General features: G+C 46.8%; 1 protein-coding gene across 2 annotated transcripts in view; it reads left to right on the top strand.

Annotated features, from left to right (window-relative positions):
• Nucleotides 1-25781, top strand: part of LOC146856561 (gametocyte-specific factor 1-like) — a 622279-nt gene that overhangs the window by 61554 nt on the left and 534944 nt on the right. For both annotated transcript variants that reach the window (XM_085650745.1, XM_085650744.1), the window contains exon 3: nucleotides 25213-25336. In XM_085650745.1, coding sequence (XP_085506871.1) covers nucleotides 25213-25336 — 124 coding nt within the window. The remainder of the gene's footprint in view (nucleotides 1-25212; nucleotides 25337-25781) is intronic.

Below are 25781 nucleotides of genomic sequence, written 5' to 3'. Positions count from 1 at the left end.
TGGCCCAAGCCTCCAGCAGGTTTTGCAACGAAAATCAGAGGCCTACCCCGTCCCTGGTGACCGTGGGCTCCAGTGAAGCATTTCCTCAAGAGGCGTCTTCGCGATCCATTGCCCGTTGGCTTGTGGGTCCCCCGAAGACTTTCTTATTGACTAAAAGGGCTCCCCTGGTTGCTCCAGGCCTGCCCTCACTCACCCTCGCTGGGTGAGTCCCTCAGACCTTACTGGTCTGCAAAGCTGACCTTCTTCGATTTCCACGAGACTTGCTGCTGCCAAGGCTTGTTGACACCTCAGTCAGCTGCAGACGTCGAGGGATACTCCGAATCCAGCTGCTGGTCATCGTCGATCTCTCCTGGACCTCGTGAGCGAAGAGTCAAAACGCCAACTACCTGAAATCACCCGACATCCGTGGTCAGCCATCTTTCTAGCCACCGGTCACTGGCAAGTGACTTTGAACCCTGTCCCTTCAATTTTCAGGTCATCTGCATCTCGAATCCACCCTTGGATTCCACCGGACACTTCTTCAGTCGACGCAAGCAACAAGTCTTCTTTGGTCTCCATAGAAAACAGCGACGCGACCCGAAACCAAAAGACACCTATGCACCTGGCTTCCCTGGGTGAGGTAACTCGTGCACTCCGGTGCCCTAGTGTGTGTTGGCCCTCAAATTACTTACCTTGTAAGTAGCTTGCTTGTAGACTTCCTCGAAGTACCCTAAAACTTTAAAAATCAAACCGCGACTTGCGCCATTATAATCAATAGGGAACCCGCAGCTGTGTTCACACACTGCATGCGTCTCCCGTGGGTCGGTTACTTACCTGCTTTCACTGCAGTGGTGAAGCCCCAGCGATTCTACAGGCCCTAGGCCTTGTTAGTTTGCAAGTCGACTTTCCTAACCCATTTTTTTAGTATATGGTCTGGTGCGCCCCTAGGGCCCCAGCCATATTTGTGCTTAACTTGTTGTGAAACGTTGATATTTGAATGTGTTCCTGGCTTCTAGTCTCATAAAGAGATTAATAGAGTGTATCTAGAAATAAATACATATATATTTGATATATATACCTGTGTGGTGTCCTTTCATTTGGTAATTCAAGAGATTATAAGGTAAAACAAGCTGCTTTACATTCCTCTGAGACTTAGCCTGAAGGCTTCTTTAAAAGGTTGTCTTAAACCTATCTATCATAAGAGTCGAATTGGACTGGTGCAAGGTGGCCACTATAACTAGTGACCAGCATATGCCAGGCCAACTCCTCACAATACCCAGAAATGTTTACGCATTCTTGAGCTTCTAATTCGATAGCAGTTTATAGCTTTTTCCCGGTCAGATGTCTTTAGGGCTAAATCATCGGCGTAAGCCATAACTTTTGTTACAAAACCCAATCGATTGATAGCCCTGATTTCTATGTTGTTTTGGAGTCTTTTAATAAGGGGGTCAATGTATAGGGTGAAGAGCAGCGGGGAGCAGGGGCAACCCTGCCACGTCCCGCGAGATAATACAATCTGCTCAGTGAGTTGCCCATTTATCGACACCTTAGCTATAGGACTACGATATAGGGCTTTAATGGCTTTGAATAGCCTTAGGCCCGAAGCGCATCTTAGCCCTGACCCGCTACAAAAACTGCCAGGAGACCTGATCAAACGCTTTTTCTGCATCCAAGAGTATCAGTGCAATCAGGTCCCCCTGTAGTTTGAGCCGCGTCGAACCAAGGTAATGGTTCTGCGAATGTGATCGATAGTGCCCTTCCGAGTGTTGTCATTTGGAGACCAAGTGTTCGATGATGGATGATAACCTAGTTGAGAACATTTTGGTGTACATTTTTGAGTCCCCATTAATAAGAGTAATAGGGCGATGTGAGCCCATTTGTAAGAGTGGTTTATCCTTCTTAGGGAAGATGACAATTTTCGCCATTGCCCATAATGCAGGAGGAGAAGCGGCCTGAAAAATGGACTTTAAGAGTCATAAAGTCTTTTAACTGTGGAGAGATCTTATAAAATTCCACAGGTATATAGTCCGATCCGGCCGCTTTACCATCAGGAAGGTTAAATGGAGCCATAGTGACTTCTTCAGGAGAGGGGAGATGTTCCAGCATGTCATAATCTTCAGTACTAAGTTGTGATAAGAGAATCGTATCTAGGTAATTATCCGTCTCTAAATAGCGCAGCTCCTGGGGACCGGTATCCTCTTCGGAATATAATTTTTGGTAGAATTCATGGAAGGCTATATGAATTTTGTTAGAATTGCCCATAATTTCTCCAGAGGACGTCTGTATTGACTGTATTTCATTAAGGGTTGCTTGTTTTCTGGTTCTAATGGCTAACTGATGACCGATAGATTCGCTGAATTCGTAGTTTTTTTCCCCCCTTGAGGCAGCAGTTTTCTCAGTCAATAATATTCCAATTTTAGCCCTTATGACTGAGGTTGCTATTTGTGCGGATTCTATTTCAGCATCTCTTTGAACTGCTCCTGTTAATTTCTCTTCTGCGATTGCTAGTTCGTTCTGGAGCTCCAAAATATGTGCTTTATCCTGTTTATTTTTCCTTAAACAAAATTGTAAGGTTTCCCCTCTGACACCTGCTTTTACTGTGTCCCAGACTACCACTACAGAGTCTGACCCTATATTATCTGCCAGAAATTCATGGATCCATTTCTTCATATGGATCTGATATACGTTATCATAAAGGAGCGCTCTCTCAAAGCTCCAGGAAGGAACTTCTTTGCGAGGCTCTTAGCCAGTTATGTTTAAGATGAGCGGATTATGATCTGACAAAAAGCGGGGGGCAGTATAAATATCACAATTGCAGATCAGAGAGGATGAAATGAAGTAATCTAACCTTGCTACAGAAAGATGGGGAGCAGAATAATGAGTGAAGCCTGGCAGGCATGGTTTTAAATTGGCCCAGACATTGATGAGCCCGTGTATCCATTAGATCCCTTATTGCTTGAAATACCTTGGGTTTTCGGCCTGTGTATCTCCACTGGGTATCCCTCCCCCAATCGCTGGGTAGATTGATGATAAAATCACCACTAAGGATTACGGGAAGGGGCAATGCGCTAGTTCTTCATTAACCCAGTTGATTACACCAGGATCATCAATTGTGCACCCATCCATAGAGCATATGGTAAATGAAGAGCCTGAGGTTAACAAACATACCGCCAAAGCCCACCTTCCAAGGGGGTCAGACTTGGAGCGACTGAGTTGAAGTGGAAGACTTTTCAGCACTAAAATCCCCACTCCTTTCACCTGTTCCCCTTGTGATGTCCCCACAATTGATTTATATCCCATCTTGTCTAAAAGGTGAAGCTGAGAGCCTTCAATGTGCGTCTCATGGAGGCAGACATCGGCCCCCAGCAGGCGCAGTCCTTTGGCCACCTTCTGTCTCTTTCGGTCATCATTCAGCCCACAGATGTTGATGCTGACAAATCTAAGATTAGTTGACATACTCAAGTAAGATTATTGTGCTGAGTCGAGAATAGGAGACGAAAGATAAGTTGGCTCCCGACCATACACTTTTTTTCCCTGAGAAGCACTGTGTTAACTTGCCACAACACACAGCTAACTTTGACCTTGCCTGTATTTAGGCTGTTCACTACGTTTCTTTGTTTTCCCTCGCCCACGAATAATGCAAAAAAAAAACAAGTGGCTGCATAAGTACCAGTAAACACCCCCTCTGTCTCCCAGCCCCCCCATCCCTGAACCCGTCCCCCCATATCTTTGAGCAATCAGGAGTAGCTTGAATGATGGCTGCTTGTGGCAAGTCCCCGCCACCCACCAGGCCGTATTCACAATACCAACATTTCAGAATATATTTGCATTTCTTTTGGTCCCTGATGGAAGCCTACAAACACAACCAAAAGTGAAAAAGAGGAGGAAGAAAAACCAAGAGAAAAAAAGTGTGATGTCTATACCATGACACTGGTTGGATCAACCCTAACGGGCCAGAGCCCTCCCCATAAAAAAATTGAAGTCATCCAGAATAAGAGCCATTTCTATCAAAGCGACTAAGGGTGCCTTAGGGATTTTACACAACCACCTTATGTTTGCAATTGACCAGATTTAATTGCCCTTTCCTAGATTTTATTTCATCCAGATACTCTTGGGCTTTGATCTGGGAGGTGAAAGTGCAGGTTGCTCCATTTAGAATAATTTTCAGTCGAGCAGGGTTCATTAGGAATACTTGAGCCCCCAGCTGCTGAAAGGGTGTGAAAAGCTCCATTCCACTGTGATGTGGCAAAAATCGGGCTTCGCAAAGAAAGACACCCCTTCAAACTCTTTGTGAGAATTAGGTTGGGTCTGACCATAAACTAACTGTCTTAAAAGAAAATTTCCAAAAAAACCAAGAAAGGTCCTGGGTTTTCCTCCACTGTTATTGCTATCCTCGAGCCGCTTTTTCAAATTGAGGGGGACACAATGGGCGAGCTGCACTTTGTGGTCCCAGTTCCACTCCAGATAATCTGGGAAGGCTCCCCGGAGGAATTTCACTATGTAGTGCCGTGGGTCTTTGCCTTCCACCCCCTCCGGAATGCCAAGGAGACAGAGGTTGTTCCGACGCTGGCGGTTTTCCTGGTATTCCAGCTTCGACATCACGCCCGTCATGAGGGTGCTTTGAGATGAGCCAAGTTCTTTCAAGGCTATAACCTCAGTTTCAAGGTTCTCTGCACAGCTTTCAACCATAGTGACCCGGTTCCCTATATCAGAACAGACTTTACTCCGCTTCCTCATGCCCCCTTGTAACTTCTTGGCAGTGCCTTTTGCAAGCCGACTGTCTGATCTGACCTCCTCCTGAAATTGTTTTATTGAGGCCAGTATGGTCGACATCGAGGGTTTGTTAGTAAAACCGGCTGCAAGTCCAGCGGGGGCTCCTGTTTGTTCGAGTAATATAGAGGGCTCCTCATCAAATGGTAGTGTTATATGAGAGTCAGGATAGTCCCATTTCAGCTGGCTGCGCCGCTTCCCTTTGCCTTGCCCACTCTTCAGACGCTGTACTGTCCCGGTTTCTTTAGGAGGACTTTTGCTGTTATTGTCCGAGACTGCACCATCCTCTGAACTGGAGGAGGAGCATTCTTCGCCCCCTGAGTCAGAGCCGTCCGAGACCGAGAAAAAATGTTCCCCCGCAGGCTCAGGAGAGTGGGGTGGGGGGGGGGGGGCACAGCCGAGATGATGATAAAGCCAGAGGCTGGAGTTGTCAAACCGGTAATCCCCCTCCAAACTTCGAGGGCAGGATCTACAGTCATTGTGGATCTTGTAGGCATTGAGTCGGCACGCCCCCCCCCCCCCCGTAAGGGCTTGTGAGGAGGCTGCAGGTTTCGTGAGGTCAGTTGGAACCTCTGCTCCTAGAGGCTGCCCACATCGAGCAAGCCCTTGAGTCTCAAGTATTTGTATCAAGTTATCAGTATCGGCGCTGCATGTTACCGCTACAGACATAGCTAGTGCAATTTCGCTTTTGGGGGCTGGGAGTTTGGTAGTAGAGAATAGTTTGGTGACTGAGGGATGAAGATTCAGGCCCTTCGCTACTCCGCTTCCACCCAATCTCCCTGTAGTTTTCTTAATCGCCCCAGCCTCCCAACCTTTCTAGACCGGCTCCTGTGCTGTCCCTTCCAAGTCTTCGTGTCCCGCGATAAGTGGAGTACTGGTGTTGACAATTGCGGCTTTCCAAATCAATCCCTGAGCTCCTCGGGAGGCCATTGTCAATTTGTGGCGGAACTGGGTCTCCACCTCCGTTATAAACACTGCAAATTTAGCCGGTGGTAGAATGCACAGCACAAGGGTGGCTGCAGCCAGAGGCACGAGTGTGTTAAAGTCTGTCTCCGACGAAGAGCCGGACCGAAACGAGCCCGCGAGGTAGCCGGCAGCACCAGAATTGCATCAGCAGTGGTGTCGTTCCCCCAGCTGACTTCAGAGCCGAGTGAAGCTGCACGCGTAGCCCAGGCGGCATAATCGACTGCAGAAACCCCTTACGGCGTGGGATGGCGGTAAGGAAGAGATTTACTCGAGCGCCATCTCGTTCCCCATAAATCTGACATTTCTGATGCTTCTGAATAATGGGGATATGAAAATAAGCATCTTGTAGACCTATGGTCCCTATCCACTCTCCTTGATGGCGGTAGATATAGTGTATTGCCAACATTATGAACTTTTCACATTTTATGAACTTTTTTGTACCCAAGAGGGTAAAAAAGTATCTGTCACGATCCTGGCCAGACAACAGAGATCTGCAGGACGGAGGGCAGGCGCCCCTAGCCATGTCCCGGCAGTACGCATGATAACAAGCAGCGGGAGCCACACTACAAGTCCCAGAAGTCTCCGGGGCACCGAGAGTCGGAATGCCGGAAGTGGTGTCACGCACGTGACCGCCGCTATAAGGCCCTCCTCCTCAATAGGAACGGGGCTTGACAATCCATCGGAAAGACCCAGCAGCGGCGCTTAGCGGATGGTGTTCCCCGCTGGAGAATGAGCGCGCGCTGAAACCAACGCCGGAAGCCGCATACTCAGCAACTCAACCTTGGAGCCCGACTTTTCCCCCGAGGACTTTGGTGATACTACGCTGGGACGCCAGTGTCAAGTATTTAGGTGGTTGTGAGCACTCTTTCAACGGACTTTGCCGTGGCAGTGGAGACAACTGCTTCGGACATACCTCTTTCTTTCTCTTCGCTTGTGGGACTTTGCCATGGCAGTGGAGTCAACTGCTTCGGACTTACTTTGTGAGTTCTTTTCACTTGTGGGACTGTGCAGTCCGTGCTAGGAACGCGTGTGTGCTACAAACAAGGACCGTGATAGTGGGCATAACTATCGTGACGGCTAGGGACTAGCAAAGGCAACATACTGGAAGCACAGTGTTCGCTTTCCGGGTACAAGATCCTTGCTAGGTGTGTTAAGGAGAATTGCACATGGCTGTGAGTAGAACAGCTTCGGAGGCTGTGGGGCTCCTGAAACAGAAACCCTTTCTTCCTGTGAGTGTAACCCCCTTTGGTAAGTGTTGGACCCAGAGGGTGGAGAAGGGTAAGAGGGTAGGTCGTCTGTTCTTCCCTAACAAGCTCTCTGTTTGTCTCCCCCTTTCTGCAGCCAACCAAGGGAGTCACAACCATAGTTCCTCCCAGTGTTTGATGGTAGATGACACCACATTGACCACAAGAGTTCGTTTGATTTATTTCCCTCCTTTCCCCCGGTGTGCCTCCTCCATGTTTTGGTGTTTGTTACATACATCGACGTGGGGTTGCACACGGGTGAAGTAAGGGCTTTACTACAGGTCATCACTCCCGCCGGCCGACATCTCAGGTTAGTGGCATCCATAGCATTCAGCTACTGACGGCCTGACAGATTGTCAAGCCCAAGTAATTAGCCAGGCCTGAACGATGGACACCAGTGTGGTTTTGTCCTCCCTTTTGGAGAGCCTCACGGCCTTGCAACAGGAGGTACAAAACTCCCGTCTAGAGAATCAAGAATTGAAAAAAGAGATGAGTACCTTGCGTAGGGAGGTAGCAGGCATTTCTCGTCAAGGCCCTGGGAAGAGCTCATACATAAAAGACTGGACCCTTCCGCGTCACACACGCCCCCGGCAATGGGGGGTGGCTCCACCGGTGCGGGGTTCTTCTCTCCTCCCTTAGCGTCTCAATCTTCCCATGATGCTGCACCTACAGTACACGTCATTCAGACCCATGGGATACCGTTAGCACCCCCTGAACGTTTTTTCGGAGACCCCCAAAAATTTGAGACGTTTCTAAATCAATGTAGATTGCATTTCCTCTGCAAACCAACGGTGTTCCAGGAACACACAGCAAAAACCTCCGTTATGATGTCCTACATGGGGGGTAACGCGGCTAGCTGGACCATCCCGTTAATGGAAAGAAACGACCCGGTACTACACAATTTCCAAGACTTTTGTACAGAACTACGAAAACTGTTCGATCGTAAGTCTCACATGATGTCGCAAGACCGAGAACTACTTACCCTCCGGCAGGGGTCACAGGATATATTAGCGTACATCACCACGTTTAATCGACTGTTAGTGGAAACTGATTGGCCTAACGAAAAACGTTCCACTCTGTTTTATCAAAGTCTGAGAGGAGATCTAAAGGACGTTTTATCACAAGTGGTACAACTACCTCAGAACTGTGAGGAGTTAATAGATCTCACCGTGCAGTTGGAGCATCGTTTGCAAGAAAGGAAGGGAGATAAGGCTCGAGGTGAGGCACGCTTTCCTATCCCTAGAATCCCAACACTCCCTGAAGACCGTCCAAAAAACTCAGACGGCAGCGAACCAATGCAGATGGGAGGGATACGGGGTCCGCTTACCGCCGAAGAAAGGGAAAAACGGAGGCAGCAGAAACTCTGTCTCTATTGCGGGAAAAGTGGACATTTTATTCGGGAATGTCGTGCTCGAACAAAGACAACCGAACGACCAAGCACCTCACAGGTACAAGCCGTTTCCTTTTCGCAACACTCGGAAAACTAGAAAACCCACGACAGGTAGGGATCTCTGCCTTGGGTTCTGGTTTAGCAAGGATCCCCCTAGCGCTTGCCAATACCATTCAACCCTCCGTGGCCCACATCAATGTTTACGTTACTTTATGGGTCACTGAAAACCACTCTCTCGGCGTGCATGCCCTGATGGATTCCGTTGCGACCGGGAATTTCATGGATTTACAATACGCCAGGCGGATTGGGGTACCACACGAAAATAAGATAACACCAGAAATAGTGAAGGCTGTGGATGGAAAGACCTTGACATCTGGACCAGTCCGGCAATACACCATTCCCCTCAAGATGCGGGTGGGTGAAGACCACTACGAATTCATACGGTTCGACCTAATCGACGCCCCTCACTTCCGCCTGATATTAGGCATGCCTTGGCTGACTCTGCACGACCCCGTAGTTCGATGGGCTGATCGCACAGTGTCCCTGACCTCTGAGCATTGCAAAGCTAACTGCACCTGGCAATCATTTCAGTGGGACAACAGTTCCGGAACGCAAGCAAGTCTTCTCGCCGAAGGCAGGGAAGAACCTGAGTATTGCTGTTCAACAACTCTACCCAACGTTTATATGGAGTACCAACCAGTCTTTGATAAACAAACGGCGACGCAATTACCTCCCCACCGATCTTTCGATTGCCGGATAGACCTCCAACCCGGAGCAGACATCCCCTGCAGTCAGGTGTACGCCCTCACTGAGCCTGAGACCCGTTACCTAAAGAGATACCTGGAGGAGAATTTAGAGTCCGGATTCATTCGTCATTCCTCTTCGCCCGCCTCTTCTCCCCTCTTCTTTATCACTAAAAAAGATTGTGACGAATTGAGGGCATGTATAGACTACAGAGCCATCAACAAGTGAACCATTAAGAACCGGTATCCACTGCCCTTGATCCCTGTGTTGCTGGACCAACTCAAGGGCGCCCAAATATTCACCAAACTGGACTTACGGGGTGCGCACCATTTGGTTCGTGTAAAATCGGGCGATGAATGGAAAACAGCCTTTCGAACCAAGTTCGGACTCTACGAGTACCAAGTTATGCCCTTTGGTTTGTGCAACGCCCCGGCGGCGTTCCAGTTTTTTATGGATGAGGTCCTTCGGGGTCTACTGGACGTCTGCTGCATCGTGTATATAGACGACATACTCATCTATTCGTCATCCCTCCAAGAACATGTTGCCCATGTACAATCCGTGTTGGACCGCCTTCAGCAACATTCTTTGTACGCCAAGCTGGAAAAGTGCTTATTCCATGTGAGAGAGGTGGCATTTCTTGGGTACATCATCAACGCCCAAGGGTTCCAAATGGACACCTCCAAGGTGGAAGCCATCACTTCATGGAAGGCTCCGAATCACGTCAAGGCGGTACAACGATTTCTTGGATTTTCCAATTACTATAGGCGCTTCATAAAAGACTTCTCCAAGGTGATACACCCCATATCCCGTCTGTTGAGGAAAAATACGCTGTTTGTCTGGGACCAAGAAGCAGAACACTCCTTCCAAGAGCTGAAAAGACGCTTCACACAGGCTCCAATCCTACTCCACCCAAATCCTGACCTACCGTTCATGGTGGAAACTGATGCATCACAATACGCCATCGGGGGAGTGTTGTCCCAAAGTCACCCCAGTACGGGACAACTCCATCCTGTGGCATATTATTCCAAAAAGCTTGCTCCGAGTGAGGTGAACTACTCTATCAAGGATAAGGAACTCTTAGCCATTAAACGAGCTTGTGAGGAGTGGAGGCACTATCTGTTGGGGGCCTGTCACACTGTGGAAGTGTACACTGATCACAGGAATCTCCTATTCTTGAAATCCGCCAGAGCCCTTACACCACGTCAGCTGCACTGGTCCCTGTTCTTCTCCGATTACGATTTCCTCATCAAATATCGACCTTGACCCCAGAACGGCAAGGCCGATGCCTTATCCCGGATGGAGGAACCCACAGAAAATGAGACGAGCATACCACCAGAGCCACCACCCATTCTCCCAGAAAAAGCCTTCTCCCGTCAATCGCTTGCGCTAACCTCATCGGAAGAATTTCTTGATGAAGTAAAGACGTCTTTATCCAAGATAAACGAACAAACCTGGATACAAGCAGACCCAGAACATAGAAACAAAAAAGGGGATTTCCTATTCCAGAAAAACGCCCTGTTTGTTCCCCAGCAGTCTCAACAACTTCAAGCCATAAACTGGATACATGATTCATCGTTGGGAGGCCATTTAGGAGAACACAAAACCATTGCGGGACTTAAAAGGACATTCTGGTGGCCCTCCTTACGGACGGATGCCAAAGAGTACCTGAAGAACTGTGCTGTCTGTGCACAAAGCAAGACCAGCCATTCCAAACCCGTGGGGCTGTTACGTTCAATCCCCATCCCACCATCTCCTTGGCACACGGTCTCCATGGACTTCATCGTCGAGATGCCCCCGTGTGAAGGATATACCACCGTACTAGTAATAGTCGATCATCTAACGAAAATGGGACATTTCGTCCCCCTCAAACGACTTCCTACATCCTGTGAATTGGCTCTTATTTTCCTGCAACATGTAGTGCGAGCACACGGACTACCTAGGGTGCTCATAACAGACCGGGGAACCCAATTCACCTCACGCTTTGGAAGACGTTGTGTGAATCCATGGGTATTGAGGCCCGCTTATCCTCGAGTTATCATCCTCAAACTGATGGTAAAACAGAACGTCTCAATCAGTCTCTAGAACAGTACCTACGATGTTTTACCCTTCAAAATACCATAGACTGGTACCCTTTAATATGGTTGGCAGAGTTCGCATACAATAACGCAGACCATGTCACATTAGGGTGCTCCCCTTTTTTTTGTCTTTATGGGTTCCACCCTAACATGCTCCAGTTTGAGTGGCCTGTAGTAGCCAAACATCCCACCATTCAAGAACACCATAGGCACCTTAGAACCATTCTAAAAGAAGCGAGGCTTCACTTAGAGGCAGCACAGAAACAGCAAAAACTGTACGCTGATAAAAGAAGAGCACCAGAACCAGAATATCAGGTAGGAGACAAAGTGTGGTTGTCCACCAAGAATCTGCATCTAAAAGGGGTGGGTAAACTAGCTCCCAAGTATGTAGGTCCTTACAGTGTAGAACGAATCCTGAACCCTGTAGCAGTGCAGCTGTGTCTACCCTCCTCCTGGAAAATACATCCTGTTTTTCATGTTTCCCTGCTCCGGCCCTGTCCCGCTAGTATGAGACTGCCCCAAGCTCCCCTTCCGGTGGAAGTTGATGGCCAAGAAGAATACGAGGTCCAAGCATTATTAGACTCCCGGCTTGTAAGGGGACGAGTGCAATATCTAGTTGAGTGGAAAGGGTATGGGGCGGAGGAAAGAACTTGGGAACCAGCATCCAACCTTCACTGCCCCGAACTACAAAAACAATTCCACGCCAGGTTCCCCGGTAAGCCAGGAGAACCGCCGAGACGGCGGTCCTCAAGAGGGGGTTCTGTCACGATCCTGGCCAGACAACAGATCTGCAGGACGGAGGGCAGGCGCCCCTAGCCATGTCCCGGCAGTACGCATGATAACAAGCAGCGGGAGCCACACTACAAGTCCCAGAAGTCTCCGGGGCACCGAGAGTCGGAATGCCGGAAGTGGTGTCACGCATGTGACCGCCGCTATAAGGCCCTCCTCCTCAGTAGGAACGGGGCTTGACAATCCATCGGAAAGACCCAGCAGCGGCGCTTAGCGGATGGTGTTCCCGGCTAGAGAATGAGCGCGTGCTGAAACCAACGCCGGAAGCCGCATACTCAGCAGCTCAACCTTGGAGCCCGACTTTTCCCCCCGAGGACTTTGGTGATACTACGCTGGGACGCCAGTGTCAGGTATTTAGGTGGGTGTGAGCACTCTTTCAACGGACTTTGCCGTGGCAGTATAGACAACTGCTTCGGACATACCTCTTGCTTTCTTTTCGCTTGTGGGACTTTGCCGTGGCAGTGGAGTCAACTGCTTCGGACTTACTTCGTGAGTTCTTTTCGCTTGTGGGACTGTGCAGACTGCGCTAGGAACGCGCGTGTGCTGCAAACAAGGACCGTGATAGTGGGCATAACTATCGTGACGGCTAGGGACTAGCAAAGGCAACATACTGGAAGCACAGTGTTCGCTTTCCGGGGACAAGATCCTTGCTAGGTGTGTTAAGGAGAATTGCACGTGGCTGTGAGTAGAACAGCTTCGGAGGCTGTGGGGCTCCTGAAACAGAAACCCTTTCTTCCTGTAAGTGTATCCCCCTTTGGTAAGTGTTGGACCCAGAGGGTGGAGAAGGGTAAGAGGGTAGGTCGTCTGTTCTTCCCTAACAAGCTCTCTGTTTGTCTCCCCTTTCTGCAGCCAACCAAGGGAGTCACAACCATAGTTCCTCCCAGTGTTTGATGGTAGATGACACCACATTGACCACAAGAGTTCGTTTGATTTATTTCCCTCCTTTCCCCCGGTGTGCCTCCTCCATGTTTTGGTGTTTGTTACATACATCGACGTGGGGTTGCACACGGGTGAAGTAAGGGCTTTATTTTACTACAGGTCATCGCTCCCGCCGGCCGACTTCTCAGGTTAGTGGCATCCATAGCATTCAGCTACTGACGGCCTGACAGTATCACAAATTTGAAGTTATGTTGCAAGAATACACGACTGTGCTAGTAATGAGATCTTAAGCCTACTTAATCTAGAACCCCTTGTTGATCTAGTATTATTTGTATTTTTAGAACAATGTACTCTAGAATAACAATGATGTGGTGATTGCTGCCAGTGATGATGCTATGACCTTTGACTAGGACTCTTGAAACAGTGTTTGAGTTCTGAGCCTGCCTGCCAAATTTTCTCGGCTCCTAACAGTCATCAAAGGTACATCATTTAGAGGCTGCAGTACAGCTGATGGAGGAGCCACAGATGGATCCGGACAATTGGTAGAAGAAACTACTGTCACATGTCTCGTTCAGGCCCAATGTTGTTTTCCCTATGTTAGCAGGAGCACGTTGCAGACTGCCCTCTGCTTTGCTCACGTTACTATACAAACTTATTTTGCTTTGTGCCAACACCGTACTTTAACACAGAAACTGCTGTTGTTTTCACGTTCTGTTCTTTCCTGGGATTTAATCTGAACACCATAGACCAGGTCAAACAACAATGCCCCTTGTTGTGTTCTGGTCAGGCCCTAGCACCTAGACAAAATGCACAGATGCAATTGTTTGGGAACACATACTTTTGTCACATAGGTATGCATAGATGGGTAAGAAGACCCACTTGGAGAGGGATCTTTCTAGGAAAGAGACTGTGACCTCACCTGAGATGTAGAACTTGCATCTGTGTATTTGAAGGTATGGTGTCTGGTGCAAACACCCAGAGATCTTCTGATGTATTATTATTTTGTTTCTGTAGAAGGGAGGGGGTTTAGGCTACCCTGTCCTATATATTGACAGATCCTATTACGCTTTATGCACTACTTGCCATGCTGATCATATTTGTGTTGGTTCTTCCCACCCCTGGCTTGGTTGTTGCGTATCTGGCTCGTCTGCAAGCGCTGGGACGCCCCGTTGCTGGGGTAGCCATGCGCTATATAAGCTTCCCTAACATAACATAACATTTTCTTACTTATTTTGGCACGTATACTGCATACTAGAGCACAATAGTTGAAATAAAAATGTAAAACTTTTCTCATTTCTGTCAGATCTTATTGTGGACTAGTAAGAGTGTGAGAGCGAAAGGGTGAGTCCTGCAACCGTGATTCCGGAGAGGGTCGGGAGTGTTGGGTCCTGGGGCATCTAATCACTTTTTTCTCTGCGAGTAGCAGGGCAAGTGAGACACTATAGTTAGTCCGTCCCGGGCTCATGGGTACTCAGATGGTAGGATGACTCAGTTCCCTGCCTACTAAGGATCTATGATCTCAAGCATAGTTCTGTGCCTCTGCAGAATCCCTGCAACACTACCAGAGGCACTGAAGAAAGATGTATGGTAGAAACTATGTTCTAGTGACTGAGGTGGAGAAAAGATTTGCATCTGAAAATAGTTCTATTAGTTGAGAATGTCCTGGTGTATTTGGAATCGGGTACGTGGGGAACGCTCCTTTTTTTTGTTTTTTGTTTGCAGATCCCTTCAGCAGATAGATGGAATGATGTGGCAGGCCCCTACCTTCAAAATTATCTTTTCCCGTAGATGAGGAGATTTTTTTTCTACCTCTTTTCTTTTCCCCCTTTCTTTCTTCTCTGCGACCTTTCTTTAGATATGCCCTCAAATGAGGTCCTTGGTAGTGGTGGAGGAAGCAGAGGTAGAGGCTGCTCCTTCTCCATGTCGTTCAAGTCTACTGGATTCCTCTTGACACCTGTGAAGGTCTTTCAAGACTGGTGTTCTCCCTTTCATTAATATCCTACTGGACATTTTATTACAAAATTTGCAGGAGTCAAGGTGATGAGAATCGGACCACATAAGGGTCTGATTGGGTTTTTTTTTCTCACATGTGGGAAACCTCACAAAACAGTATTTCATTTTGTGAAGAAAAAAATAATCCTTCCAAGGAGCAGGAAAAATGTTCTGTTAACTAAAAGATGTTAAGAGAGGGTATTTTTTTTTAAAGGTTGGTCCAAGACCCTATCAGCAGGAACTGGAAAACCGGAATGGCTCCACTACCACATTAAGGGCATAGTTGGATAATGGTTTCATGTTGCTTGTTAAATAAGCAGCATAATTATTTATTTAAATTTTTAATTTTGATAGAAGCTTTAGCCTATTGGGTTAAACTATCCGCATTGCCTCCTAAACTTGTTTTTTTTTATAAAGGTTTGTGGAAGTTTTCTGGTAACAATTTGTTTCTAGTGACTCAGAAATAGTCGATATAGCCTTTCACAGGGTACTAAAACTTTTCCTTTTTCCTGGAAATTGAAATATATTCACTTGAAAAAACAAAGGTTAAAGGGTAGTTTTAGTTAGGCTGACATTTGACTCGTACAAAACCATAAACATTCAGCAGTTATAGTTACCTGAGCTAACTATAACCTACGCCCCCGCAGTGCACTACTTATGACCTCACATATTACATTACTCATGACCTAGTCGATGACATCACTCATGAGATCATCCACTGAACCACTTGCATCCACTCTCACCCCATACAACCTCTCGTTTGCCCACTCATAATTTTTCACACACCCATTCTCAGACCCGCACCAGTACTCACCCACTCACTCCTCCTTAGAGCCCACGCTTTGTTTCTTTTAAAACTTTTGGCAGGATTCGCGGATCCAACGCAACTTGTGCTGCAAAGTTTTTAAGAAAAAAGCTTTTTGGGCTTTGCAGGGTCCCTATGGTACCCCCTCCCTTCCCCAAGAGTCGTAGGGGGCAGAGTATTTCTACCATGCCCCCTTTTCTTTAAAAAAAAAAAAGTTTTTTCTGTGACTAGGTTCAAAGTATTGGTAGCCAATTGGATCTCCGCATGGGATAGGGCGGGGTCGCGGATCCTCCGCTTCCCCATGTATGCAAATTTGGATACCCGTTAATCTCTAAAACTACCTATAAGATTTACACCAAATAACAACAAGCATTTTCAATGCAATAGTTCTCGCATTATTAAAGTTTGAGCTGTTGGCATTGCTAATAATAATGCAACACCAATAGCAGCTCAAAGATACAGTAATGTGAGACCTATTGCATTGCAATTGTTTTTTTGTTGTTTTTTTTATATAGCATGAACTGGAGTTAAAGGTGTGTATTTATGTTGCATTGAGTACAGTGTAATTATGTGTTGTGTTATTATGTGGCACAGAGTGGTATTGTGTGGAGTGTATTTATCTTGCATTAAGTAGAGAGTAATTATGTGACATGCAATTATGTAGTACTGAGTGGTATGTGGAGTGTATTTATGTTGTATAGAATACAGTGTAATTATGGGATGTGTAATCGCACAACCACACACACACAACCACACTCGCAAATACAACACACACCCACAACCACACACCCACAACCACACACCCACAACCACACACACACACACTCAACCACACACTCAACCACACACTCAACCACACACTCAACCACACACACAACCACACACACAACCACACACACACACACAGGCCACACCCACAAACACACAGGCCACACCCACACACACATAACCAACCACAACCAACCACACCCACAACCACACACACACAACTACACCCACAACCACACACACAACCACAACACCCACAACCACACACACAACCACAACACACACAACCACAAAAACACCACACACAACCACACCCAACCACACACAACCACACCCAATCACCCAACCACACACACAACCACAATCACACACACAACCACACACACACACACAGCACACACACAGCCACACCCACACCCACACACACAGCCACACCCACACACACATAACCACCACAACCAACCACACCCACAACCACACCCACAACCACACACACAACCACAACAACACCCACAACCACACACTCAACCACGCACACTCAAACACGCACACACACCCACAACAAACACAACCACACACACAACCACACACACAACCACAACACACACAACCACAAAAACACCACACACAACCACACCCAACCACACACAACCACACCCAATCACCCAACCACACACACAACCACAATCACACACACAACCACACACACACACACAACCACACACACACACCCACACAGCCACCCACACACACACACACAACCACACACAACTTAAGGGAATCGGGTAACGGAAAGAGAAAGAACTCTATCCAAAATCACACGTTTTCAGTCCAGTCAGACAGTATGACTTAGCCCCAACGAGTCCTTGTTTTGTAGCTAAGCAGATAGTCAATTATTTCAGTAAGCCTGACCCGACATTAGAAAAAGAGAAGTATAGTGCAATTACTAGGCACGCATGGTTTACCTTGTAACCGCGTAAATATTTGCCGCGCATTTTCCTTTTTTTACCTTGTAACCGCCTTCATTTATTTTACCTTGTAACGAAGTAAATATTTGCAGCACATTTTCATTTATCTTTGCCTTGTAACCGCTATTTTACCTTGTAACCGCGTAAAGATTAGCCACGCATTCCTCCCAATTAAGCAACAAACTGTATTGCAGCCGCAAAGCCACAAGTAAAGTGATCGCAAAACTGAAAGCAAAGCCACAAGTAAAGCGATCGCGAAACCGAAAGCAATTGCTTTTGGAAGCAGAGACAGCCGCCATTGGTGCGCGTGCCACAGACAGCCATATGCTTATAATTATCGCACCCGTGTCTGGGCACGATAATTGAAACCAGATAGGCTTTAGTGCGCGTAACAGACACCAATTGGCCGTGGGCAGAGCGATGCGCCAGCCTTTGGCCTATTGCGTGCTCTGTCTAAAAAATACAGCCACTAAAAGCCCAATAATAGAAGACAAAACAAAAAACACACACACGTGTACGATTCCAGGGTCCAATTCTGAACCCCGGACTAAAGGACTCTCGCTGCACAGTGCAACGCTAGGCGCGAGACCTAAAAAGGCACTTCATTGGACCAGCATCTACCTTTTTGCCAAATTTGGTGTAATTCCATTCAGCAGTTCGGGCTGTAGCCATGTCTAAAGGTCCCATGGGAATTAACGTGGGGGAAACGTGTTTTGGGACCCCTCCCTTTTTCTCGGCCCCTGCTTGACTGAGCTCCCCGAAACTTTGACAGGAGCTCAAGTGAGCGTCCCACTGTTTTTGAAAATTTCGTTAGGATTCGTCTAATAGTGCCAAAGAAAAAACGCTGTTCCTGTGAAACTAGGTCCTAACTATAATTACCTACTGCCGAACGCCATGGTCTTTACTTCACAAGGGAGTAAACGCTGTACACCCGGAGACTCCAATTGGCAGAGTTATTTAATGAACATACTGCTTTTGACATCATGATGCGTTCTGACATCTAGTCTTTATCAAGTAGTTGTAATCATGAGTATATCCAATTGCCATACCTTGTATATGATCCAACATCACAAAATAAAATGATGGACGGAGGGTTGAAACTCTTCACTAACTTAACCCCAGTCACAGATCTGAGTTAAACCAATGTTATTTTGTTCGCCATGTCACCCCAGTTTGAACCCAGCCATATGCAAATCAGTCTTGACCCTGCTCCCCATGGGAACAGTCTAGCTTGAACTGCCCTAAGTGTGCTGGGTATTCCCAGACGGGAGTACCGGGCTCACTGTGCCGCTGGATTCAAAATTGCCTGGCTAAAGAGGGGCGATACTCCAAAACCTGTCCCAGGATGCTTGTTTTGTGTCCAGGGAGGACCTGGCTTGGCAGTTTGGGCTGGACTGTTCCCCTGAGGAGCAGGATCAAGACTGATTTGTATATAGCTGGGTCCAAACTGGGGTGTCATGGTGACCAAAAGAACAATGGATTTCACCCAGATCTCTTGACTGGGGGTGCATGATTGATTTTTTTTTTTTCTGCATTCTGTCCATTTGTGTGTCTTTTTATATATGATCTAAGGAATTATGGGATTGGTAGTGCTGTCGTTCAACTGAAGGCCTGCCATAGTTTTTTCTCATCACAAATCCAATTACAGCTTAGCGCTTGTTCTTGATGGTTTACACATTTACTACAACAATCCCATAAATCTACTTTAACTGCATAGCACAGTTCAAATTGCTTTTCCAAAAAAAGATTTCTGCCTACCTCCGGACCCTTCTCCAAACAAACGGGTCACATCAGTGAGGAAATGTAAGAGGACACACGCTCACCATTTTTCTCTGAGCCTGTCCCCACAAAACAAGACTTGCTAGGCACCCTTGAAGTAAAACCTTATGGTCTGCCGTCTTCAAATGCTCAGTACACTGCGCAGGAGATTAGTATCTTGCCAACTTGCATTTCATTGTTGGTCTTGCTCACCGGGTGCTGCAGCTGTAAATTAATTGTCCAAACAAAGAGGTCTGTGAGCAGTGCGCTCTTGCTGCCTGTGCTAGCGTGGGGGGTGAAGACCACAAACCCCCAACAGATGCTTTCACAAGGGATAAAACGTTGCAGACCCGGACCATACATAAGGTATGGTATTTAGAAATGCTGATGATAGCAACCACTTGATATAGACTGGATGTTGAAACGCTTTGTGGTGTCAAATGCTGTGTGCTCATTAAAGAATACTGCTAATTGGCGTCTCCGGGTGTGCGGCGTTTTGTCCCTTGTGAAGGCATCTATTGAGGTATTGTGGTCTTTTAACCCCCACCCTAGCACCGGCAGCAAGAGTGCACCACTCTTAAAACTCTTTGTTCAGACGATATATAAAATATACCAACACACTGGTGATCGCCAGTAGGTAGTTATAGTTAGGTCCATGTTTCCATAGGAAAAGCTCATTTTCTTTTTGCCAATAACTAACTCTGGCGCCGCTTGACGAATCTTCATGACATTTTCAAAACCTTTCCCCTTCTTGATCAGCTGCTATTTTGAAAGTTTTCCCCATGCATTGTCCCATAGGGATTTAGAGCATGACTACAGCCCGAACCGCTGAACAGAATTGCACAAAACTTGGCAGAAAGCTAGACCTTGGTCCACAAAACATGCTTTTTGTAATGTGGTGTACATCTGTTCAGTAGTTTTAGAGATATTGAAGTTAAAAAATACAGGTATCCGGGGACTCGGATCCTTGAAGTGGACTTGTGGATCCTACTGAAATATGATTGGCTGCCAACACTTCAACCTGGAAGTGTTGGCAGCTATCTGGAGACTTAGCTTAAAGCAGAGTCCCACGAGAAATAGAGAAAAGAAGGCAGTGTAGGAATACCCTGTCTACCCATATATGGTGGGGGTCCCACAGGGATTAAAAGCATTTTTTTTTCCTGTGTTTTGCTCAAATTCATGGCTATCCCTGGCAAAATTAAAATGCATGGGCTCCTGTGTGTCTTTTATAGGAAGTCCCCGGGTGACCTATATCCTGGGGCAGTGTATTTTAATTATGCGGGGGTGCTCGGGTGGGCTACCTCCCTGGGGCAAATATTAAAATGATATGGGCGGCCTGCACAGCCCATCCTAGCTCCTGGGACCTCCACCTCCACAGGGCTATTTCTAAAATTAGTGAAACAACCTCCCCTGGGGACCACCACCTCCCAAGGCTTATTTTAAATAGAAATGCGGCGGTGCCTGTTAGGCAACCCTCCTGCCCCGGAGACCACCACATCCCCGGGCAAAAAAAAACCTTAATATGGAGGGGGGCGAGGGCACCCACGCAAGAGGCCCGGCCCTTGGGGACGTGGTTCCTGGTGCCGAAATTGGCCGAGGGCCGCTAGGCTCCTCCTCTCCTCTGTTCAAAATTGGCCTATTCAAGCGGCCTCCCCTCTCCGGATAAAATAACAAAAAAAAGACCGGACAGTCACCTAAGGCCCTACCCCCCTTTCTTCACCACTCTGCAAACTTGCCTCCTGGTGCACTGTTAGTTGGGGGATAAAGTCCCCTTGGCTCCAGAGGGTCCTTGGTGGTCAACAAGACCTCCTGTTACCTCCAGTAAGTCGCACACAGTGGGATTGCTGTGAGGTCCTTGGAGGCCTCGTTGCCTTTCTCCAACACTCTGCAAAAGTGCTTCCTGGGGCGCTACTGGTCGGGGGATGAAGCTCCCTTGAATACTGAAGGTTTCTTAAGAGTCAACACGCTCTCCTGTCAACTCTAGTAAGTGCGACACAACCGGATTCGTGAGCGCTGGTTGGAGGTCCCGCCCCCCCCTTCTCCATCACTCTAAAAAAGCGACTTATAAAAACATAGAAATTCACTGAAAAAAACAAAGGTTACAGGGATGTGTCATGAGTGATCTAATATGTGAGGTCATAAGCAGTACATTGCCTGGGCATAAGTTATAGTTAGCTATGCTAACCATAACTGCTGAATTTCTCTGGTTTTGTATGAATCAAATTTCAGCCTAACTATATCCCTATGACCTTGGGTTTTTTCAGTAAATTTCGACGTTTTAAAAAAAAAGTTCTATTTTCTAATTACAAAGTCCCTGTAACCTTTGTGTTTTTTTTGTGAATATTTGACTATCTTTTTATTTATTTTTAAAAACATTGTATAAAAAAAACCTTTTTCCTTAATGAGAAAAAAAATGTTGGTATTCCTTGCTTGGGAGGGACAATACAGTGTTCACAACTAATAGGAATCACCTGGGGAAGTGGTTTGTTTTATAGTAGGGTCTGCTGTTTGTAGGAAGGTGGATATCTGACTATGGTTACCCCCAACTTTTTGCCTAGTGTCTAGCTGGTTTTTCGACTTAGGTGGCCTGAGATCCTGCCATTCAGGGTCTCAGGCTGTCTGCTCTCTAGGTACATACCCAATTGGTAAGGATCACCTTATTGGACCCTGTACAGTGTACCCTAGGTACCCAGGGCATAGGTGTACCCTAGGCTTCCCAGGGGCTGCAGCATGTATTATGCCACCCCTGGTCTGGCCTCCCAATCAGACACAACTGGCTGATCACTCAGCTGGGGCAAGGTCGTGTAATCACCCCTTGCTTAGGTGTAGTATTCCTATACCTACCTTATATATAGACACATGTGTACCTATCAGCCACTCCTATGGCAGGCCTTAACAATCCTGGAGGCAGAGTGCTTGGTAACATGTGAGATGGTGCTCTATCACGAGCTGAGCCTGTCTGCAGCTTTCGGAACCATGTCCTTATAGCTGTTCTATGATATAGCCTACCATATTCTCTTAAAGTGCCTTATAACCTTAAACGGTTATGGTAACTGTGGTTTGGCTTTATCAAAACATGTCGTGTAAGGTGTCTAACACTCGGGAATAATACCCCCATGCCATTTCTGGACATGAGAATATTATTCCTCCCTTCTAGAGGGAGAGACATGTTAAAATCCTACTTTGCTGTTTAACTCTAACCAAAGCCTCAGCATCACAAAATGGATGCTGCTGCCACAGACACGAGTCTGACCTCCTGCTGCTGGGAGTGATCCCGGCAAGGGAGGCTTGGACAATAGGTTTCCTGCTTGGGGAGGTGCTAGCACCTCCCCAGACAGACTTCGGTGTATTGGGGCAGGGAGGGCTGAAAGGAATGAGACATGCCTGGGTGCATAGTCCAGTTCAAACCGGTGCTGGGGCACTCCAGCCCCAGTCCTGGCGCGAAACTGGACAAAGGGAAGGGGGTGTAACCACCCCCCTCCCAGGTCCCACCCATAAGGCGTGACCTAGCAGGCAACCCAGCCCCCCAGATTAGTATAAGTGTGGTAGCTGGGCCCCAGGAGATTAGATTATCCTGAACCTGCAACTTGAACAGAAACTCTGGACCTTCGACATTCGACGAAAGAAGAAGACTGAAGAATCTCCCTTGTGGCCAAGGAGTGGCTACCCTGTGCAAACAGGCACCATCAAGAGACTTACCCTTTGCTTTGCTGAAGTTCTACGAGGGACCGACTGCAGAGCCCGACCAGAGCCTTGACTTCCAGACTTCTCCGACCCTGATCCACATCCACAGCCGAGCTGAGATCCGTGGAGGCGACGAGAGAGGTGGGACCGGCTACCTGGGAAAAGTGGCGAGTATCTTCCAGCGCAGCTTCTGAGGCACCCTCGAAGTTGTGCACCGGGGATTGAGAAGCCCCAACCCCAAGCACCATCTGCACCGAAGATCAGCCCCCCACACTCCACGAGTCCTGCGTGGGGCCCTTCTGCATTTTCCTGCTTGCCGCGTCTGTCCGGTTGCTTGCCCGTTGGCTAGCGGCCTTTGCGACGACACACCTTTGATTTTCCACTGTTGGTTTGGCTCCTCCAGACTGGCTCCTGCTCCTCTGCAAAAGAGAAGCACCCCAGACCTTCCTGGTCTGCACCAGAAGCATGTCCTCCATGCTTCGTGGGTTCCGCTTGCCAAGGCTTGGTGAGTCCTAGTTCGACTTCGCCGCCGACAGCACGAGCCTTCGTGGGACAGCTCGCCTCCTGGTCCTGGTCGTCCTCGACGTCTCCTGGTACCCGTGGCTGCTGCGACAAGCTTCACCTCTTCACCTGCATCTTCACGACATCGCCTGGTTCCTTCCTGGTTCCACGTGGTCACTGGCTAGTGACCCAGACTCTGTCCCTTCTGCTTGCAGGTCTCCTTCCTTCTTGATCCCTGCCTTGGGATCCACCGGACACTCTTCACTGACTGCCTGTCAGCAACTTTCCTTCAGGCATCCATAGAAGTCCACGACGAAACCCGACGCAAGTTCACACCTATGCACCCGCAGCCCGTGGGCTAGGTAACTTGGGTACTCCGGTGCTCACAAGGGTATTGACTATCCTAGGGTCTAGTTTCCGAGTCTCGAGTTTCTAGCTATACCAGAAGTGTCCTAAAACTGCTTATTTCTAACTGCTAGTGATTCTATCGACTTTTACGCATTACGTGTGAGTGTTTCCACTCTGCACCTGAATCCCGTGGGCCTCCCACTTCCTAACTGGTGGTAGTGTAGTGTAGCCCCAGCGATTGCCTAGGCCTATTCTATTTCCGTGAAAGTGGTCCTTATACCACTTCTTTAGTATATGGTTTGCGTGGCCCCTAGGGCCTAACTGTATTACTTACCTGTGTGACTTAATGTATGCTTGAATAAGACTGTGTTGTACTTGCCTCGAATCTCATAAAGAGTGCTGAGGGTTTGACTAGAATAAATACACTTTATTTTATATATATATATCTGTTGTGGTGTCCTTTCATTTGGTATTCAAGGGATTATATATGGTATCACAGCTGGCTTCACATGCCATTCAGAGTTTAGCCTAAGACTGCTCTTTTCCATGCTACCACTAGGATAGCTGGTCTATAAGGTTGACTTTACAACCAATCACCATAAGGGTTGTTTGGACTGATATAAGGTGTACACTAGAACTAGTGACATCATACATCAGGCCAACTTCTCACACTGTGTATCGAAGGGTATATCTGAGGAAGGTGTATATGTTTGAGCTCTTCAGAGGTCCTGAGCAGCTCTTTGAGGATGAGTTACTGTTTGCTCAGGTAACCATAACTTGTAGATTTCAATGGTTTTTATTGATTTTTATTTAGTTTTTTAACCTTTTCCACTTTACCCGTCTATTCCTTCAGGACATTTGAGATGTTTTAATGTTGTTAATTTCATATGACCATAAGGAACATTCATTTTCTTTCAGTGTTTTTTTTTAGTGCTGTATTTAATATTCGGTTTGTGCTATAAATTTGAATTTCTGTTATACTTTCAACACTTTATGATTACTTTGATGTACCTTGTTTTTTTTCTTGTGTGAAAGTCCGTCGTTTGTGAAATGTTTTGACACTCCTTGGATCAAGCCCTCACCGTTCAAAAACTACTATTAAACAAAATTATTTTTTTCTCCTGCGTTGGATCTTGGCTAGTTATAACTCTGTGAATCTGTGTCTGTTTGTGATTCAAGAGAACTTTTAAAATACCTTCATCTGCATACATGCACTCACAAACATCTTTTTGTGATAAGTGCATTTTTAGAAGTTAGACATATGTAGTCTGCTGCAATGCCCAAATTTAATAACAAATAATCTACTTAATACTTAAGTAATTGAATTTAGGTCTTTTTTGGCTATATTTCTCAGTAGATGAAAGAAATTGATGTTAATTTGAATTTTAAAAACGTGTTGACTAAGTAATGTGAGTTGATTGGTGTGTTGCGGTTATAATTGTAGAAGAGGTAATAGTAGAAATAGTAATGACAAATATCCCGTTTGGCTTGGTCAGCAACTTAGAGATTTGCAGCTGAGGATATTTTCTCATATTTTTCTTTCCACTTGCAGGATAAACCCAAACCAAAGGAAACTGCTGTTCCACCAAATGTTCGGCTTTCGAAGAAGAAAACAAATTGGCGTCCGGTCGAACTGAAAGAAGAGCCTAAAGTTGAACCTATACAAGACTACTATTGTACGAATGTTTTTATTTAACCGCATATTAGAAAACATTAAACGTTTGTGAACAGTGGTAATACATATACCTGCACTCAACATCGTGACCGATTTGTATCTTTAGTATTTTGATGCACTGTTATGTGATAGAGTAGCTGAAATCACATGAAGTTGGCTTTTTTCTCTTTGCATCCCCTAAACTAGCTTCTTAGACAAGGCCTTCACTAAAGAATTGCAAACTCCCCTTTTTACCGACTGGCGAATTTCTTTCTTAAATACCAGTCATTTCAATAACTGGATGTAGTTAGTGGGTTTAGATTGCAATGAAGACTTTACGATTGGTCAACTCAAAACTCCTTCATTTATTTTGTATTGGTTGCTCAATATATTATGGTTGCTTTGTAGTTCATGTAAGCAGGTATGAACACTGATAATGTGAAAGGGCGAATGAGACTGTGGAGGGT

Source organism: Triturus cristatus, chromosome 4_1 (genome assembly GCF_964204655.1).
Source record: "Triturus cristatus chromosome 4_1, aTriCri1.1, whole genome shotgun sequence".
Classification (NCBI taxonomy): Eukaryota; Metazoa; Chordata; class Amphibia; order Caudata; family Salamandridae; genus Triturus; species Triturus cristatus.
Note: the sequence above shows the minus strand (reverse complement) of the source record. Positions and strands in the feature narration are given on the sequence as shown.